This window comes from Syngnathoides biaculeatus, chromosome 15 (genome assembly GCF_019802595.1).
Source record: "Syngnathoides biaculeatus isolate LvHL_M chromosome 15, ASM1980259v1, whole genome shotgun sequence".
Classification (NCBI taxonomy): Eukaryota; Metazoa; Chordata; class Actinopteri; order Syngnathiformes; family Syngnathidae; genus Syngnathoides; species Syngnathoides biaculeatus.
Window position 1 is genome coordinate 6392050 of NC_084654.1, and position 17447 is coordinate 6409496.

General features: G+C 42.3%; 2 protein-coding genes across 4 annotated transcripts in view; one reads left to right on the forward strand and one right to left on the reverse strand.

Moving 5' to 3' along the window:
- The window catches only part of ttc7b (tetratricopeptide repeat domain 7B), a 39628-nt gene extending 35056 nt beyond the window's left edge, over positions 1-4572 (forward strand). For both annotated transcript variants that reach the window (XM_061843861.1, XM_061843862.1), the window contains 2 exons: positions 1300-1373; positions 2620-4572. In XM_061843861.1, the coding sequence (XP_061699845.1) occupies positions 1300-1373; positions 2620-2767 (222 nt within the window). In that variant the 3' untranslated portion in view covers positions 2768-4572. The remainder of the gene's footprint in view (positions 1-1299; positions 1374-2619) is intronic.
- A 1534-nt stretch (positions 4573-6106) lies between these two features.
- LOC133513430 (calmodulin-alpha-like) lies at positions 6107-17235 on the reverse strand. 2 transcript variants are annotated; one of them, XM_061844237.1, is made up of 6 exons: positions 16917-17081; positions 7572-7602; positions 7353-7496; positions 7161-7267; positions 6919-7054; positions 6107-6841 (listed from the first exon to the last, which is right to left on the reverse strand). In XM_061844237.1, the coding sequence occupies exons 3-6, from the start codon at positions 7420-7422 to the stop codon at positions 6813-6815; spliced, it is 342 nt and encodes a 113-aa protein (XP_061700221.1). In that variant the 5' UTR covers positions 7423-7496; positions 7572-7602; positions 16917-17081; the 3' UTR covers positions 6107-6812. The 2 variants fall into 2 exon arrangements, with proteins under 2 accessions (XP_061700221.1, XP_061700220.1); XM_061844236.1 differs by lacking the exon at positions 16917-17081 and adding an exon at positions 17090-17235 and having other exon boundaries at positions 6108-6841.
- Positions 17236-17447: the final 212 nt, after the last annotated feature.

Here is a 17447-nt window from a genome sequence, read left to right on the forward strand (position 1 = left end):
CCGCACTCACGAGACAGTGAGGAAAAATTGCATTTAATATCTGTAAGCAGAAGAATCTTACGTTGGCCCAGAAACTGCTTGTGTAGGCGCGTCATTGCTGATGATGTTGTACACACTCACTCTGTCACATCGAAACTAAGATTATCACACCACAGCAAACGGAACCAATATAACTAGCAAATAATTAAACTAAAAAGAATGACACGAAATAATTGACAGAAAACATGTTCCCAGCATGCTTTGTGGCACTATGGAGGTCCTGACTCTCCAACTCGCCTTTGAGTTGACAAGATATAAAGCCCATTGATTATAAAAGACGAGATGCTGTGGTATCGGAGTCCAACATTTTATTGCAGTAATTTGACATAGTGCAATCGTGAACAACCAAATCAGCCTTGTGGTCTAATCCACGCATTACATCTGGTCAGTTTGACGTATTGTCTGTTCCACACCACTGATGTTAAAAAAAAAAAATAATTATTATTATACATATTGGCTGTCAAATATCTATAGTAGTACGTCAAAAGCCACGACAAGACAAAAATAAATTAGCTTTTGGATTCAAATACACTGTACAGAATGGCGACAGTAAATTTCTTCCGCAGTCATTGATCGATGGTTGAATTATGACATTAAAGCCGATCAGCATGAAAGGCTAATTATCGGCCAATACTGATCAAGCCCATAAGATACTTGTAAAGTCTAACCAGCACTATACCACCTGACCCATGAAAACTGCATGAAACTGTCTTTTAGTAAAAGTCCATTTATTTTTTGCCCTCCAATGCTTTCTCATTCTCAGTTTGTAGATCAGCGAGGCCAGCAATCATGTTGACAGTTTCTGATAAATTCCTTCCCTAGCTTAGCTTGGAAAGAGCAGGTAACAGCAAAGCAACCTGGAAGATGGCCAAGCAGTCTGTAACCCTGCTCTACCGGTTCTAAAAGTTAAATAATTCATTCATTATTTCCTGTTCAGAGTCTTGGGTTTAAATGAATACATTACTTTGAAAAAAAAAAAAATACATTTCGCTGTGCATGTGGAAAGCAGATTTGCCTCACAGTCAATCAAAGTGGCTGGGTTCTAATTTTGGCTGGGACATTTCTCTCATTTTCTCTGGGTATTGGTTCCTCTGGAATATCAAGATTCGTCCTGATGAATATATAAAGAATGGGACACTTCAGATAAATTCCTTTATTTAGTGGATCAATGTTAAAGAAATATGGTACATACTCTATGGTACTATACTGTAGAAAGTCAATGTGCAAATGTTTATCTCTTGTGTTTTCTGCTATCCTCAGGGTCTTATTCTCCACCAGCTGCAACGGTACAGTTTGTCAGAAAAGGTTTTGAGGGATGCAGTGCAGGTCAACAGGTAGGTGTATGTGTGTGTTGGTGTAAAGTGAACCCCTGTTGTTCACCCAGGATAGAGGCCTAACTCTGCCACAAGTAGAATAGGGAAATTCTGCCTGTAATTGACTGACATCCACTCTTAAAGGTTTATACGAGGGGTCGGCAACCTGCGGCTCTTTAACGCCCTCCTAGTGGCTCCTTGGAGTTTTATCAGAAATGTATGAAAATGGAAAAAGGTGTGGCAGAAAATAATAGATTTGGTTTTAGGGGGGATGGATCATAGCTCGCAAAAGGTCAACTAGAAAAGATAGCTGAGGATTTAGCAGTTCTTGCACCGAATCATTTGCTGTCTTTGCAAACGCGGATGTTTTGCCTACATGTCTGCTTTGTAATGAGAAGTTGCCCAATGACAAAAACAGTCATGTGGAAAGATATTTCGATGGAAGGCATGCTACATCTGCAGCCCAGTTAGCAGTTGGGAGTGGAAAAGCCACTTGCCAAAAAGCCCAGCTAGCTCCAAGCCAAAACTGCAGCGAAATTGAAAGTGTCACAATAGCCGATAAAGTTGTTTGAAACATGGAATGTGCTTCCCGACACTAAGAATATGAACAAATATGCATTTGGAGTACTGTATTAGCCATATTTGGGCAACATACCTCTGTGGGCAAGATAAGCTACAGTACATTAAATCCAAATACCGCAACCGCCTCACAGATGCAAGCTTGCAGTCATGAGTCAGGATTTAAATTAAATCTTACATCCCCGACTTTTCAGTGAGGTCCGAAAACAGAAGTCACATTAAACGGATATGAATACAATTTTGTTATAGGCACATATTTGGCAACAAAGCGTCTGTGTTTAGAAAGTGGCCAGTATATGTTTGGAATGTACGAGAATGGCTGCGTTGATGTGTGCGTGGCAAAAGAGAGGATGATGCTGATTTTTACCTTGCACTGACTCCTTTAGCATTTATTGGAAACTAAACAGGATAATGCACAGAAATCAAACTTCAACTGTATTATTTTAATTGTATATACTTAACCTTTTCAAAAGGCTGCTGTTTTTTTTATTATTTTTTATTAGGTTGTGTTTTATTCGCAGACTGATTTCATATTCATGTGCAGTTCTAGCCTCTTCATGTGGTCTGTTGCTCTGCCCCTTTTGACACTGCATATATCAGTGAAATTTCATGAAGTTTTGAGGTGCCGCCCTATTTCATCCCCACGTCGCTTTGTATTCTTTACACAATATGTGTACTTTGTGTGCAGTACGGCTCACGATGTGTGGAACAGCCTGGGTGAGGTGTTGCAAGCTCAAGGGAACGCCGCTGCCGCCACAGAGTGTTTCCTCACCGCTTTGGAACTGGAGGCCAGCAGCCCGATCCTCCCCTTCACGATCATTCCCAGAGCATTATGAGACTCACACGTACAACGAGTAGCGTAGTGGAGCACAAAAACAGGCCTGTGACAAATTCACACATGCCTGCACGACACGAAACGACACTTGCGCACACTCTATAGTCAAATGACGAACTCTCCCTTCCCATAATGCCTTGCTGTAAACCCTACCCCACTACCTCTGGTGATGCTGTTTTATCATTTTTGGGTGTGTTCGTATTTTATTGCCATTGCATTTTGACTCATTTCCTACATGTAAAAGAAGAGTTTACATTCTGTTTATATCGTTGGCATACTGTATGTGATTCAAGCACTGATAGCGACGATGATGTCAAACTTGATGACACTTGGTTAGAGCTGAGCGATTTGATTTGCCACACTATACACATACCGTCACATTATGCTGATCACGTCCTGCTTGCCGAAATGCCAAAATACGGACCTCCCTCGACTGTCAACCCTTTTCGTAATGGTGTTCCAATGCAAGTACTGGACGGTGGCACCTTGATTTAGAAGTGATCTGACCTACCAGCTTTTCAAAATACCTGCGGCCAAATTATTTTATTTATTTTTGTCGACAGTTACCTAGTGGGGGTAAACGGTATCAAAAATGGATGGATGAATAATTCTTCCAAAAAACTTCCTATTTTTACTGTAAGATGTTCTTTGCCACTCTGAGTTGAAAGTTACTGTAAAATCAAAAGAATTGTAAAGAATTAAGAAAATTTAACGCTCCACTTTTTTTTTTTTTTGTCGCCATTATATTTATCCAAACAAATGTACCAAAAGCTGAAAACAAAGAAATTATTTTTTTCCCTCGACTGTAACTTTACGTCATAAACATTTGCTAGCCTAATCCTAACACGCAATGCAAAACACTGTAGAGTGGCAAACTAAACTAGCGTCGTTGTCGTGCGAGTGAGAACCCTGTTTGTACACAAATGTCATTCATTACATTTCATACATTTAAACCTCCGTGGAAAACATTAATATTACTCCACCTTTTGTAGTTTTGTATTTTCCCATCAAGGCACGCACACCATTGACTTCAAACAGGAATCCTACAACACTAGTTGTCATATTTTTTTTAAAAAAAAGCATTACACATTTTTTTTCTTGGGCTGGGATAAAATATTGACATTTCCATTCATTTGGGTTTAGAGCCTAGTCAAGGAGTAAATTAAACTCATAAGTCAAGGTGCCATTGTACATTGATTTTTTTAATTTTTCCATCAGTAGCTAGTTTGTAATGTTGCCTGTATGCTGTATTATGCTGGTTCTCATTGAGATTTTTACTGTACGCCAACAAAGGAGATGCGCCTGTTTGCCAAGATTGAAATGAGACGACGTCTACGTCTAAAAAGTACCCGAACCTACAGCCGGCAGGAAGGTACAGGCCTTAGTTTCATGTCAAGCTTTTGTACGCAGAATCAGTATTTACTGTAAGTTCTCAAGTCACAAAAGGGTGCAAATAAGCAAATTTGCCAAAATTACTAAATTGCCACCTATAAACAATTTGGGAGGAGGTTCTTGTCTATTCTGTTTTTGCGGTGTGTACTGTAAATGAAATGCACCTGTACATCCATCTGGTTTAAATGTAGGTCAGTTTTTTTTTGCAACAAAATCAAAGTGTAATGGTTGTATATTTTCTAGTGCCATCAGTGTTATTGTTAGAAATTAAATTATTCTATTTTCTGCACAGAGCATGATGTTACTGAGATGTCACCAGACGATTGTACACGAGTGTGGCTCATTGATCCTTTCATGCTGTAAATGACCGACTGAGCTGAGGATGATAATAAAAGTCGATTATATGTCTCTTGATTCTTTTTCTGACTGAATTCATTTTGAAGTGTTTAGACTTCAGGTTGTCCCACGGGTGTCGCTTGAAACTTTCGGCAGCAACTGGGTATATGCATGCATGTATGTTGTGCGCTCCTTAGTGTGTCTTTTACAAGGGGCATTTTTACCATACAGACAACTTTTGTCCTGTGCTATCAATCGTGCACACCTCCACTCAAGTCTCGGGTATCACCTGGTATTGTTTCCTTACGGTCATGACCTCTTTGGCAACTACGATTCAAAATATCTATATTATGTCTATCATACTGGAAAAACTAAGTAAATGGAAAATAATTTGATTTCAAATTAGAATTAGAAGAATCAATATAAAGGATATATATTTATATATATATATATATATATATATTGTATGAATTATATTAGTGGTGGGGGGTCCAAGTGTGTGTGCGCTATTTGTGCTCATTTTCCCGTAAAGTTACGGGTCATCTGTACACATGTGGGCTGACTTGAAACAATTTGAGAGTAACATATACTACTGGACATCTTCTCTTGCAAATCATATAAGAATGTATGACAAATTAAACTGCCCACAAAGTTTTATAAACTACAACTATAATACATCCAATAAAGTGAAAAATACAAAGTCATGGGAACATTATTTTCATACGAGGTCACATCTATGAATGGACTAAATGGTCCAAGTTGGCGTGCCACCTTTTCTTTGCAGGTGAAAATATTAAATATTCATGTGAACGAAACATGAGAGCCTTTTGTCCCACAAGCAGTGTGCTCCATTGTAGAAACCAAGCACTGGTTGCACTGGGATGGCGGCTGTACGCGACAGCAAGATACTGTGGGCGAATGTCTCACACACAAGTTGTTTGCTTTGTGTCGGACGACTGATTCAAACATCCCATACTGTTCCTTTGTTTTTGTCTTTCCTCCTTCAAAAGCCTCTATTACTGTACTTTTTCTGATCAGATGTTAAAAAGCAGGAGTCAAATAGAAAGTCGCTGTAGTATACTGCTTCCATCCCGCCCATTTTCTGAGCCTCTTCCCCTCACTGGGGTCTCAGGAGTGCTGGAGGCTATCTTCAGGCAAGAAGCAGGCTACAGCCAGAAGTGGTTGGCAGCCAATAGCAGGGCACAGAAACAAACAATCATTCACACTCACATTCACACCTACCGGGAAAATTAGTCTTCTGGAAACCTACCATGCTTGTTTTTAGGATGTGGCAGGAAACCAGAGTACCTTGAGAAAACGTTTGCAGGCACGGGAGAACATGCAAAGTCCATACAGCCAGGGGAGGTTGGGATTCCAGGATTTAAAACCTGGTCCTCAGAAGTGTGAGGCAGACACTCCAACCTGTCGCCCACCATGCAACCTTTGGGTACTGCTTTTTTCCCCTCAGACATCAACACTTGACCACTGGGGCTGGAATAATTATCTGTGAAAGTAGAGGTTGTTGGGGTTTTTTTTGTGGCACAACTAACATGTTGCTCTAAAAGTCATCACATGACAAGAACACAAAAGCAAACGGGTAAGCGTTTAGTTCATGGTCTTTTATTGGAAAAACAATTTGAAGACTAGCATGTACAACTCGGAATGCAGATCAGCTGAACTAAACAGAACAGTTGGACAGCGCCGGGCCTGACCGTAACACACGCATATATACTTTAAACTAGAAATGCCAAACAGCATAAACCCGGTCCCCTTTAATGTGAAACAAACAACTCCATACAATGATACGTACAAAACATTAAAGCCAATATAAAGTACCCAGCATGCTTCAATGATCATTTAAAATTCATTCCCCGCAACACAGCGACTGACGTGCGCTGACGTCACACCCAAAATCACACACCTGAAAACCCCTCATGATGTGAGGACACGGCAACCCTCCCCAAAGGTAAACAGCTATCCCGACGTGGCAGAAACCGTCAAATGTCAATTATTTTTTCCATTCCAATGTATTTCTCCAGTATAACTCGTGTGCATGTGGCTGCTGGGCCCTCGTCCTCCTCCTCCTGCCACTGGCATCCCACTGTCAACAGTAACGGTGATTGGGAATCAAGAGTACAAAGGCGGTAAGTGCATTGGTTTCGTTTTAAGAGTCTGTTAAATGTGTACACTTTGGACGTTTCCCCGACATTAATTATCAAGTTGTCAATACAAAATTGTATGATTAAATGTAGATTTTTTTTTTGCAGGAATAATCTACGTCAAACATTTGACTGTTTCTGTTTCTCTCTGGACGCACTTCATTTGGACATCATCATTTTAACAAACTCTGTGGAAACACACAAACAAAAAGAATGTCAGTCCTGAGACACGCGCAGAATAGCGAAGGCAAAAAAGGTCGAGCACCTTCGTAGTTGACCTGTCCGTCTCCGTCGACGTCTGCTTCCCTGATCATCTCGTCCACTTCCTCATCTGTCAGCTTCTCGCCCAGATTAGTCATCACGTGACGCAGCTCAGCAGCACTGATGAAGCCGTTGCCGTCCTGCCAACGTGCACGCACACACACACACACACACACACACACACACACACCACACACACACACATGAGATATGCTGAGGACATTGGAGGAGAGAAAGACCACTCACCTTGTCAAAGACCCTGAAAGCCTCCCTGATCTCCTCTTCGCTGTCAGTGTCCTTCATCTTCCTGGCCATCATCGTCAAGAACTCGGGGAAGTCAATTGTACCGTTGCCTAAATGGTAATACCAAAGTCATAAATGACATGAAATTAGACTATTGGGAGAAAGACACAAGGGGAGAAATCGTAGGCAGTGTACCATCAGCATCCACCTCGTTGATCATGTCCTGGAGTTCGGCCTCTGTCGGGTTCTGACCCAGCGACCTCATGACAGTGCCCAGCTCCTTTGTGGTGATGGTCCCATCTCCATCCTTATCGAACAGGGAGAAGGCCTCCTTGAACTCTACCAGCATGACAAGGCACCAAACATTATTTCTCCAAACAAAGTACGTAGTGAATAAAGGAAGTGCTTTCATACCAGCAATCTGCTCCTCTGTGAGTTGGTCAGCCTACACCAAAAAACCAAGAGCAACATTACCAATAGGAAACAATTATACTCCGCAATAAAAGACTTTTTCCCCCCTCCCTACATTTCTGGAATCACATGAAACATGTCCACCAAAAACTCATTTTGATGACCATCCAAGATGGATGCCAATCCCACCATCTACAGGCCTGGTATGCTTACTACAGAGATTTTAAACTAAACAAAGATCTTGAGCTTGGTTGTTGTGATATAAACAATTCCTCTTGAACAACTCAGAGTTACAAAAACAACCAAGAAATCCCTTCGTCATGAGTAAGAAGACAGCAAGCGCAACCTTTAATCCTTCAAAGTGGATCTCTGTGAGGTCCGTCACCAACTTCAGTGCTTTGGGTTCACTTTTTTTCCTAAGGCTCCTTTGTCTCGTGTCCAAACCTAAGCCCCCTCCTCCTTTCCGTTGCTTCTGATCCACACCCCTTCCTCCCACACCTTCTTCACTTTTGGCACTCAGGTCATCCAGCGCTCCCCGCACTACCACCAAGCTCTCGGCCAGGCACTGCGCCTGCTTGTTGGACTGGACCAGTTGCTTTTTAACCTCAGCAAGCTCCGCTTTGGCGGTCTGCAGCTCATTCTTGGTGTCCTGCATCTCTCGGACCAGACTGTCCACGCGGCCCGACGAGCACTCCATGAGCATCTGGAAGAAAGCTCTGCAGTTCCTCTCCTGCTGTTGCAGGAGTTCAGTGTAGAAGCGCCGCTGCTCATCCAAGAGGTCATAGAGAGAGGACAGGCTCACAAACTCATTGCCTAATGGGTACAGAGTGACCTTTTTGGGCAGCATTATTATAGGTGGGCGGAAAAAGGGCAGGAAGGATCCTAAAACAGCAGACTTGGGGGGATTAAGAGTGGTCGATTTAATAGTGGGAGTAATGATGGATACTTGCAAGGCTCGGAATCCTTCAGAGAAGTTGTTCCTTACGGTCTGTCGCCATCCAGACGAGAGGCGGTCACTTTTTGTCCTTGTGTGGGAATGAGCAGACGTCGGTCGGTCAGTCTTCCCGGGCTGCGTCCGACCTGCCTGTGCTTGTGTGGCAAACTTTGATAGTTTCATCAGAGGACGGCAGCACAGTCGAAGCCTCCCCATCCATTGTGTGTGTGTGTGTGTGTGTGTGTGTTCAGAAAAGAGCTTCAACATGCAATGACAACTTGGATTTTCAGTATGTGTGCATGTGAGTTCTCATGCATAGACAAGATGTGTGCTGGCTTAATATCTACTGTTGCATCTCCTGGAGAGGATCAGTTGGCAGGTAATCGGAGCTCCTATGAACAACAAATATGGGGCCTCTGGAACAGAGGCAGACACACATAACCTCCTTTCCATCCAGGACTGTCAAACCACATCATAATGGCAGCCTTGCCGTGCATGTGACCGAAGGTGTAAATTGTAGCTGAACATCACTTCTGTCAACATCAAAGATTTGCCTTCCTAGTTCAACCAACAATTCCAAAGAAAATGGGCCTCACGGGTCTGGCTGAGCAGAGTTCAAACCATCACACGTGAGGTCAGCAAATTTTCCCCCACTTGAACTCGGTGAAAGTTTTAGCACTAACTCCGCAGGTGCTATGTTCATGTGTTGTTGTGATGCCAACCCAGAAATATAGCAGTGATGGCGGCTCAGTGCAGTAAAAGCATTCCACTCAATGAATTAGCACTTATACACACATGGCACTTTTTATTCTAGCAAGCAGCCCTTAAAAAGTCTGTCGCTGTTTCCAAACAGGTGAGGTGAGGTTTCTGCCAAAGTGCTATGGAAATAAAGTTGACTTGTTCATTTTCTGTGTGCAGTGGAACTCTGATTTACTAATGCATCAATATTTGAATGACATGACTGTAATCCCTCATTTAGTTCAGATTTAGGGTCTGGACCACCCCGGCAATTTGTGAAATCAGAGAAGTAGCAACAAAATATTTGTTTAAATTATTTACAATGCCACAACCCTATTAACCTCCAGCAGACACTTATAAAGACTTAAACACAATTTAAACTGATAAGCATGCGTAGTAGTACTGTAGAATATGCAAATTTAATTCATTCATCTTCAGTCCCACTTATCCTAACTACTGTACTGGGCATCCTGGAGCATTCCTTGAAATGGGCTATAATCAGAGACGGTGGTAACGCGCTACATTTACTCGAGTAACATTTTGGATAAACTGTACTTGTCAGAGTAGTTTAAATGCAACATAGTTTTTACTTTTACTTGAGTATTAACGTTAAGAAAACTCAATACATTGATCAAAATGACACCTTCTACTTTTAATTGTCCATTATCCAGCCATTACTCCTTCCGCCATATATTTCTCGACTATCTTCGACTAGCCTAGCGTGCAATTGCACAAATCCAACGTCATCACGAGCGCATTTTGACTTCAATGCACCAATTAGATGATGCAAGGCAGTCACATGACCACACAGTTTTCGCAGGCCAATCAAAATGACTCATTTTAAAGCAGGGGGGGGGGGTCGTGCAAATGTCGACAGACTCCAAAGAACAACAGTTTTATGATGCTGTGTATTGGTGTGTCTGCCCCAACTTGGATATTTCAGATCACTTCTAACTTGAGAAAAAAAAAAACATTTTGTACATTGCAGATGTTTCTGTTGTGTCTGGCAATATCATCCCTATTTTATGGTCATATATCCCATGATGTAATCTTAAACTCTCTCTCTCTCTCGCTGTCTGTCTCTGATGTCAGAACACAAATACACGCACGCACACAAACCATCTTCTCAGCAAACAGCTTCTTCATTTAGTCATTAAAGTGACAAAAAAGTGTTTTTGTAGGGCCCAATGCATGTGTTGGTTATGGCCACTTTAAAACTGAAATGATGCGATGATGTGTGTGGACACCCATATATTATTATTATTTTATTCTATTTGACGCTCATGCCATCCATACATTTTCTTCCGCTTATTCAAGGTCGGGTCGCAGCGGCTATAGCAGGGACACACAGACTTACCCCAATACAGACACTTCCTCCAGCACTTCTGAGGGGATCCCGAGGCGTTTCCAAGCAACTCCAGAGACATAGTCTCACCAGCGTGTCCTGGGGCGTCCCCGGGGTCTCCTCCCAGTGGGACATGCCAAAAACACCTCACCAGGGAGTCGTTCAGGAGGCATCCGCATTAGATGCCTCAGACACCTCATCTGGCTACTCTCAATGCAGAGGAGCAGCGGCTCTACACTGAGCCCCTCCCGGGTGACCGAGTTTCTCACCCTATCTCTAAGGAAGAGCTTGGACAGTCGGGGATCTTGTTCTATCAGTCACGACCCATAGCTCCTGCCCATAGGTGAGGGTAGGAACATAGATCGACTGGTAAATTGAGAACTTCATCTTTCGACTTTACCACAACGGCCCCAAAAAAAGTCTGCATCACTGCATACACTGCACTGATCCACCTGTCGATCTCTGGTTCTATTTTTCCCTCACTAGTGAAAAAGACCCCAATATGTTTGAATTCCTCCACTTGGGGAAGTATTTTATCCCTGACCTGGAGAGCGCACTCCACCTTTTTCCGACTGAGGACCGTGGTCTCAGATTCCGAGGTACTGATACACATTCCAGCCACTTCACACTCAGATGCAAACCGATCCAGTAAGAGTTGGAGATCCTGGCTTGATGAAGCAAACAGAACCTCATCATCAGCAAAAAACAGTGCAGGCCACCAAATTGGACTCCCTCTACACAGGCAGCCTTGGGGGAGTCAAACTCTCACTGGAAATGAGTCCGACTTACAATCGGCAATGCTGACAAAACTGAAACTGGTTGCACAGGCACCGAACATCCCGTATCAGGAAGATCGGTGTCACATACTCCTGAAGCAAGCCCTACAGGACTCCCCGAGGGGCATGGTCAAACGCCTTCTCCAAATCCACAAAACAAATGTAGACTGATTGAGCGAACTGATGCACCCTCAAAGACTCTGGTGAGGGTGAAGAGCTGGTCCCTTGTTCCACAGCCAGGAGGAACATCACAGTGCTCCTCCTGAATCTGAGATTCGACTTCCCTACGGACCCTCCTCTCCAGCACCCCTGAATAGACCTCACACTACTGTTCAAAACCCCAAGTCATAGCAGTCCAACATAACGAACCAGATTAATCCACATTTTCAAAATACACTGGTACCTCTACTTATGAAATTAATCCATTCTGGGAGTCGTTTCGTAAGTAGAAGCAGATTTTTCATGTAAATAGTGTAATTCGTTCCAAGCACCCCAACCCCCTAACGCCCACCCACTAAAATAAGCCTTCAAAGTACATAGAATCACTTTTAAAAAAATATGTTCATTTATCTTTCACGTTGGGGGACTATGTGAAGAGAAGGGTGAGTGAGCAAAAGGCATCGTGGGGGGCGGAGGAGGAGAAAACATACGTACACACGCACGCACACAACTTAATTTCAGTAAAGTTTCTTGGGGCCCACGGGGAAGACAAATAAACTTGCAAAAAACACAAACGGGCTAACCTATGGGTGTTAGCATGATTCATTGACAGTCAAGTGTCCAAGGATATCAAAAAGCATCGTGGGTAAAGATTGAGGTCACCTCCTAACAAGTGGGATGGCAGGAAGATGCTACGGTGATAGCCAATGGGAGAGGAGACCTATTGCGCCACACAAACCAGGATACAGGATGTTTACGTTTTGTGGAATTTGGAAAATCCAGCGGCATGTTTTTCCTTTCGTATCCTGAATTTTCTTTGTAACGAAATTTTATTCTGAGGAGGTGTTTCGTAACCTGAATTTTTTGTTCCTAGACACATCCATAAGTATACATATTTTTTATATTACTACACGTCAAACAAGTTACCAGTAGGTGCAGCAGATTCTCAGAACACCAACTAAACTTAGGATCCATTATATACATACTCTTAAAGTCCAAGTGTCATCCCTATAAACATTCTAAAATAGACATTGTAATGAAAAATACATAACATTATTCACTTCAACATCTATACAAAAAAATAAATGTGACCGGAGAGCGTGTCATCCATGCGCAAAGTTGCAGAAGTGTCATTCTATAATATCCAAGTGGTCGCCATATTGGTTGCATCCTCCGTCCGTGACGTCACCCGGATATTCGCCAATGAAAACACGTGGTGCAGCCTAACTATGGGAGACAAACGCGCCCCTTCTGACACGGAAGCTCTTTTCAAAAAGGAGAACACCAAACAACCGAGTGAAGTTACCGGGACAATATTGCAATATTGTTCCGAGCCATATTCAGTTGATATGCGATCACGGCCAAACCGCATCCCCGTCCAATCCACTTCCGCGGCAGAGATGAGCCATCGCGGCTCATCGCAGCCAGCCAGTGTGGCTTATGACAGAGCCGAGCCGTCCTGCTTTACGGGGGTGTTCAAAGACGCCGCAGTACGCGATGAATAACACAGTCGAGCCGGGGCGCTTTACTGTGCGCACGCGGCTGAGTGAGGCATTCTCGGCTGGGTTCTTCAGATTCGCGGCCGTTTGCACAGCAGCCTGATGCCGTCCAACGCGCACATCGACATTTCGTACGCGGATCTTTTGTTACGTTATGGTGATGGTCCGCTCCAAACTATTATTTTTTTTATAAGCTGTATACACACCTACCTGTTATTTGGACCCCACAAAGCTCTCGTCCTCTGCACCCGTGCAATCCATTTTTCACAACGAACCGGGTCTCTTGCAAACTTATGAAGGGTAAATCCATTCTCCCGAGTGTTCAAGCAATGTCCAGCAATGCAATGAGTTGGCATTTTGCCTAACACAAAGGAACAACAAGCTACCTTCCCAGAGGTAAAACTAATGGAAACAAACGAGTCCATTTGGGGGCGCCGCTGTCCTTTACGTCACTTCCTGCTTCTTCTCGAAAACAAATCCCCCGAGAGGATTTTCATGGCGGGAGTTATAAAAAGCTGTATACGTCAAAATCATGTTTTCTGGTGGAAAAAACACATGGGGCCATATTGGCTGACGTGTTTTCATTAATAACATACTAAAAATCATCCATTTCATGACAGTAGCCTTTTAAGGTTGTGCAATTGGGCAATTTGTTGAAAGAGGGGTGTTCAAAAATAGCAGTCTACTGTTGACTTTACAAATTGAAAAACTAATTTTGTACAAACTTTTTGGGTTCTACACTTTACCAATCCTTTGAATCTCTAATCACTTTTTTAAAACTGTTACATCTGTGTGCCATGGAGTCAACCAACGTGTGGCAACTTTCAGCTCTCATTCCACTCCAAGTTTTCTAAACAACATTCCAGATTTCATTTACATTTGTTGGTTTTGCTTCAGAAACAGCATTTTTTATGTCAACCCACAAATTCTCGATTGGATTAAGGTCCGGGAATTGGGCTGGCCACTCGATGACATTAGCTTTGTTGGTTGTTGTTGAAGACTTTGCATGTTTACCAGTGTGTTTGAGGTTATTGTCTTATTGAAACACCCATTTTAAGGGCATATCCTCTTAAGCATAAGCCAACATGACCTCCACGAGTATTTAGACATATGCAAACCGATCCATGATCCCTGGTATGGGATAAATAGGACCAACATCATAGTAGGAGAAACATGTACATATCATGATGATTGCACCACCATCCTTGACTGTGTACTGTGCCTTGAACTAGGGGTCTTGAATTTGGGGTCATCTCGCAAACTGTCTGCAGCCCTTGGACCCAAATTTCACAATTTTGCTCTCATCAGTCCACAAAATGTTCCTCCATTTCTCTTTAGACCAGTTAGTGTGTTCTTTGGCAAATTGTAGCCTTTTCTGCACATGGCTTTTTTTTTTTTCTCCCCAAAACAGAAGGACTTGTGGGGGGTTCCGGTTAATATATTAGGATCAAACAGATGTCGTCTCACTGTCACAGTACTTACAGGTAATTCCAGACTGTCTTTGGTCATCCTGAAGCTGATCATTGGCTGAGCCTTTGCCAATCTCGTTATTCTGGGAAGTATTTTGATGGTTGTCTTCTGTTTTCTGACACGTGTCTCTGGTTTCGCTCTCCATTTTAAGACTTTAGAGATCATTTTAACTGAATAGCCTATGATTTTTTTGCACCTCTTTATAATGTTTCCCCTCTCCATTAAAAGTTTTAATCAAAGTACGCTGTTCTTCTGAACAATGTGTTGAACGACCCCTTTTCCTCAGGCTTTTACGGAGAAATGCATGTTAAACAGGTGCTGGCTAACCTTAAAGAGGAGACCTGATTCACACCTGTTTTTCACAAAATTGATAACCTTACTGATTTTTATTTTTTTTTTTAAACACCCATTTCAGCAAATTGCCCAATTCCACAGCCTTAAGAGTGTGTATATCTGTCTGAGGATCTACTGCACCTAATGGTAACTCTTCTTTGACATGTAGCAATATAACATATACTGAAAGTATGGATTAGTCTGGTTAGTCACATTGGACTGTGATTATTTTTAACACTACTGTACCAGGGAGACTGAGAAGTGTAATTCCCTTGCAGTTGAAACAACTTTCCACTGTTGCAACTTGTTCCCTTGTTGTGATTATAAGATGCATGTGCATCTTTGGTTTTCAGACGTCGCTGTCCTCAAACATGGAATGTGGCAACACTTTGCCCTACCGATGCTAAAGACGTGTCGAGGATTCGTAGCGTGTGTCGGTTAATGAGTGGACGTTTCTATAAAGCATCTATTGAAACATGATTGATTTGGTGGAGGGGTGAGAACAGATGATATTCGAAGCTTCGCTCCCCGTCTCTGCCAAGTGATAGATTCAGGAAGTGGTTCATAATTTGGCGCGATGTTTGACAACAATATAAGCCCCTCAGGCTCCAACATTAAAATGTGGGTCTTGTGTACAGTTGCAGTAAATTGACAATCAGAATAGTGTTTTGAGAGTTTGGTTCACGTTAATTTGGAATGTTTATGGGATTTGAAGTCAAATCCTCAGAACTGTGAGGCTTCTGCTCTAAGCAGTCACTCCACCCTGCTGCTTTTCTTGAACAAATTGCCTGAAATTGTTTGAAAGTTCATGAGGCTTCATCTTACCATCACTACTTTGCCCCCACAAGCTTACCACTGCCATACATATTCGGCTCAAAGGGGCGTGTCTTATCCACGCCACGATATCTTATGTGCTTGACTCAATTACTTCTGGTTTTTCAGCATTCTGCTTCTTACATCACATCGTCGCTAACTTTAGAAAACTTTAAAAAACACTTTTCAAAGTGCAAGGAGTAAAAAGTACGTTTTTGAAAAGTAAGGAGTAAAACTAAAAAGTCACCAAAAAAAATAACGACACAAGCACAGATACCTGGAAAATGTACTTTGTTACTTCCCTTTCCTTTATTCAAAGTTTTTAAAAAAAAAATGGGGGACTTTTCACGAGGCTGGAACCAATTATTCATGTTTACATTAATTCTGATGGGGAAAATTATGTTCAATTTACAAACCCCATTTAAGAACTAATTGTGTAAATCATGGTTCCACTCTATTACACAATCCCTTACTTCTCTGTCCATATACATGGACTACATATTGGATGAAAGATGCAGTGTTGATGCCTAGACATTTAAAAGTTAATGAACAAAGGTTTTACAGTAGTAAGATTTGAAAAATAGCATCATCCTGAGAGATAGATAGATAGCTAGATAGATAGCTAGATAGCTAGATAGCTAGATAGATAGATAGATAGATAGATAGATAGATAGATAGATAGATAGATTTCATCTGAATTAGTTTTGACATACTTGTCCAACTAGTTTTGGAGAGGCATTGCCAGACAGGCAAAGGATGTTGCTCCAGTGTGTTGCAGTTTTAACTAAACCGGTTTTTGGCAGTCATCTTATGGATGGGGCGTGTTGAAACATTTGGATCGTCGGTTGGTTAAAAAGGAATTCAAATTGAAGGCAGTACACATTCCACCACCACCCCCACCCCCCATAAAAAACAAAAAACACAAACCAATTCAGGATGAACAATAACTTCAAGTGATTGCCACCAATTGCAGTCCATTAGGTTGGTTTGCATGTGCTTATTTCCATTTCCAACATGATGCAAGAAAATTTTGAAGTGTGTGTGTGTGTGTGTGTGTGTGTGTGTGTGTGCGCGCGCGCAGTGTAACCACTGTAATTGACCCAGGAATCACCGAAGTAGAAGAAAAAAAAAAAAAATCAAAAGAATCAATCAAATAACTATGAACAGGAGTCTGGCCTCTACAGTTATTAATATAAATTGTTCACATGAAAATAACATGAGGTTGAAAGAAGGAAATGAAAACATTTACTGTATGTCCTTTTTAAAACCAAATGGACTCACCTAGATACAGGTGTCAACGAGTTGACAAACTACTACTGCTATTGGTTTTACTGCAGCCGCATTGAGAGGCGCTCATTTGAACAAGTTAGCCAAAGCAAAGCGGCCGCCCGGCATTCATGAAGTTGAAGCCGAGTCAACAGTTGGTCGGTAGCTAGGTAAGGCGAGCGACTCACCATGTTTGTAGTTGTGTGCTGCGAGCGAGTGGGCCAAGTTCGCTCACTTCACTCACTCACTCGCTCACTCACTCACTCACTTCGCGTCGCTCGCTGCGCAGAGGGGGCGGGCCCCAGTCGAAGCACTCCGCCACTTTGCGACCGATTCCTCCGCACAGTGCAAAAGACGTTCAGGAGACATAAAATTCACAATTTATATCTTTAAAATGTATTTGCTAGCCAACCAAACTCAAATCACCGAATATTAACGAGGTTTATTTCTATTTGCTTATCTGGGAACTTTATGTGACGTCTTGAACAGGAACGTCCACAGACATTTTGGGGGCCAGTGGTTCATGTGAGGAAAAAAAGAGTGCAT

Excerpts from the sequence above, each read along its gene's own strand:
- LOC133513430 (XM_061844236.1), bottom strand. Across the intron at positions 7,497-7,571 it reads CACAGAGGAGCAGATTGCTG|AGTTCAAGGAGGCCTTCTCC; the intron begins GTATGAAAGCAC and ends TCATGCTGGTAG. Across the intron at positions 7,055-7,160 it reads CTTTCAGGGTCTTTGACAAG|GACGGCAACGGCTTCATCAG; the intron begins GTGAGTGGTCTT and ends GCACGTTGGCAG.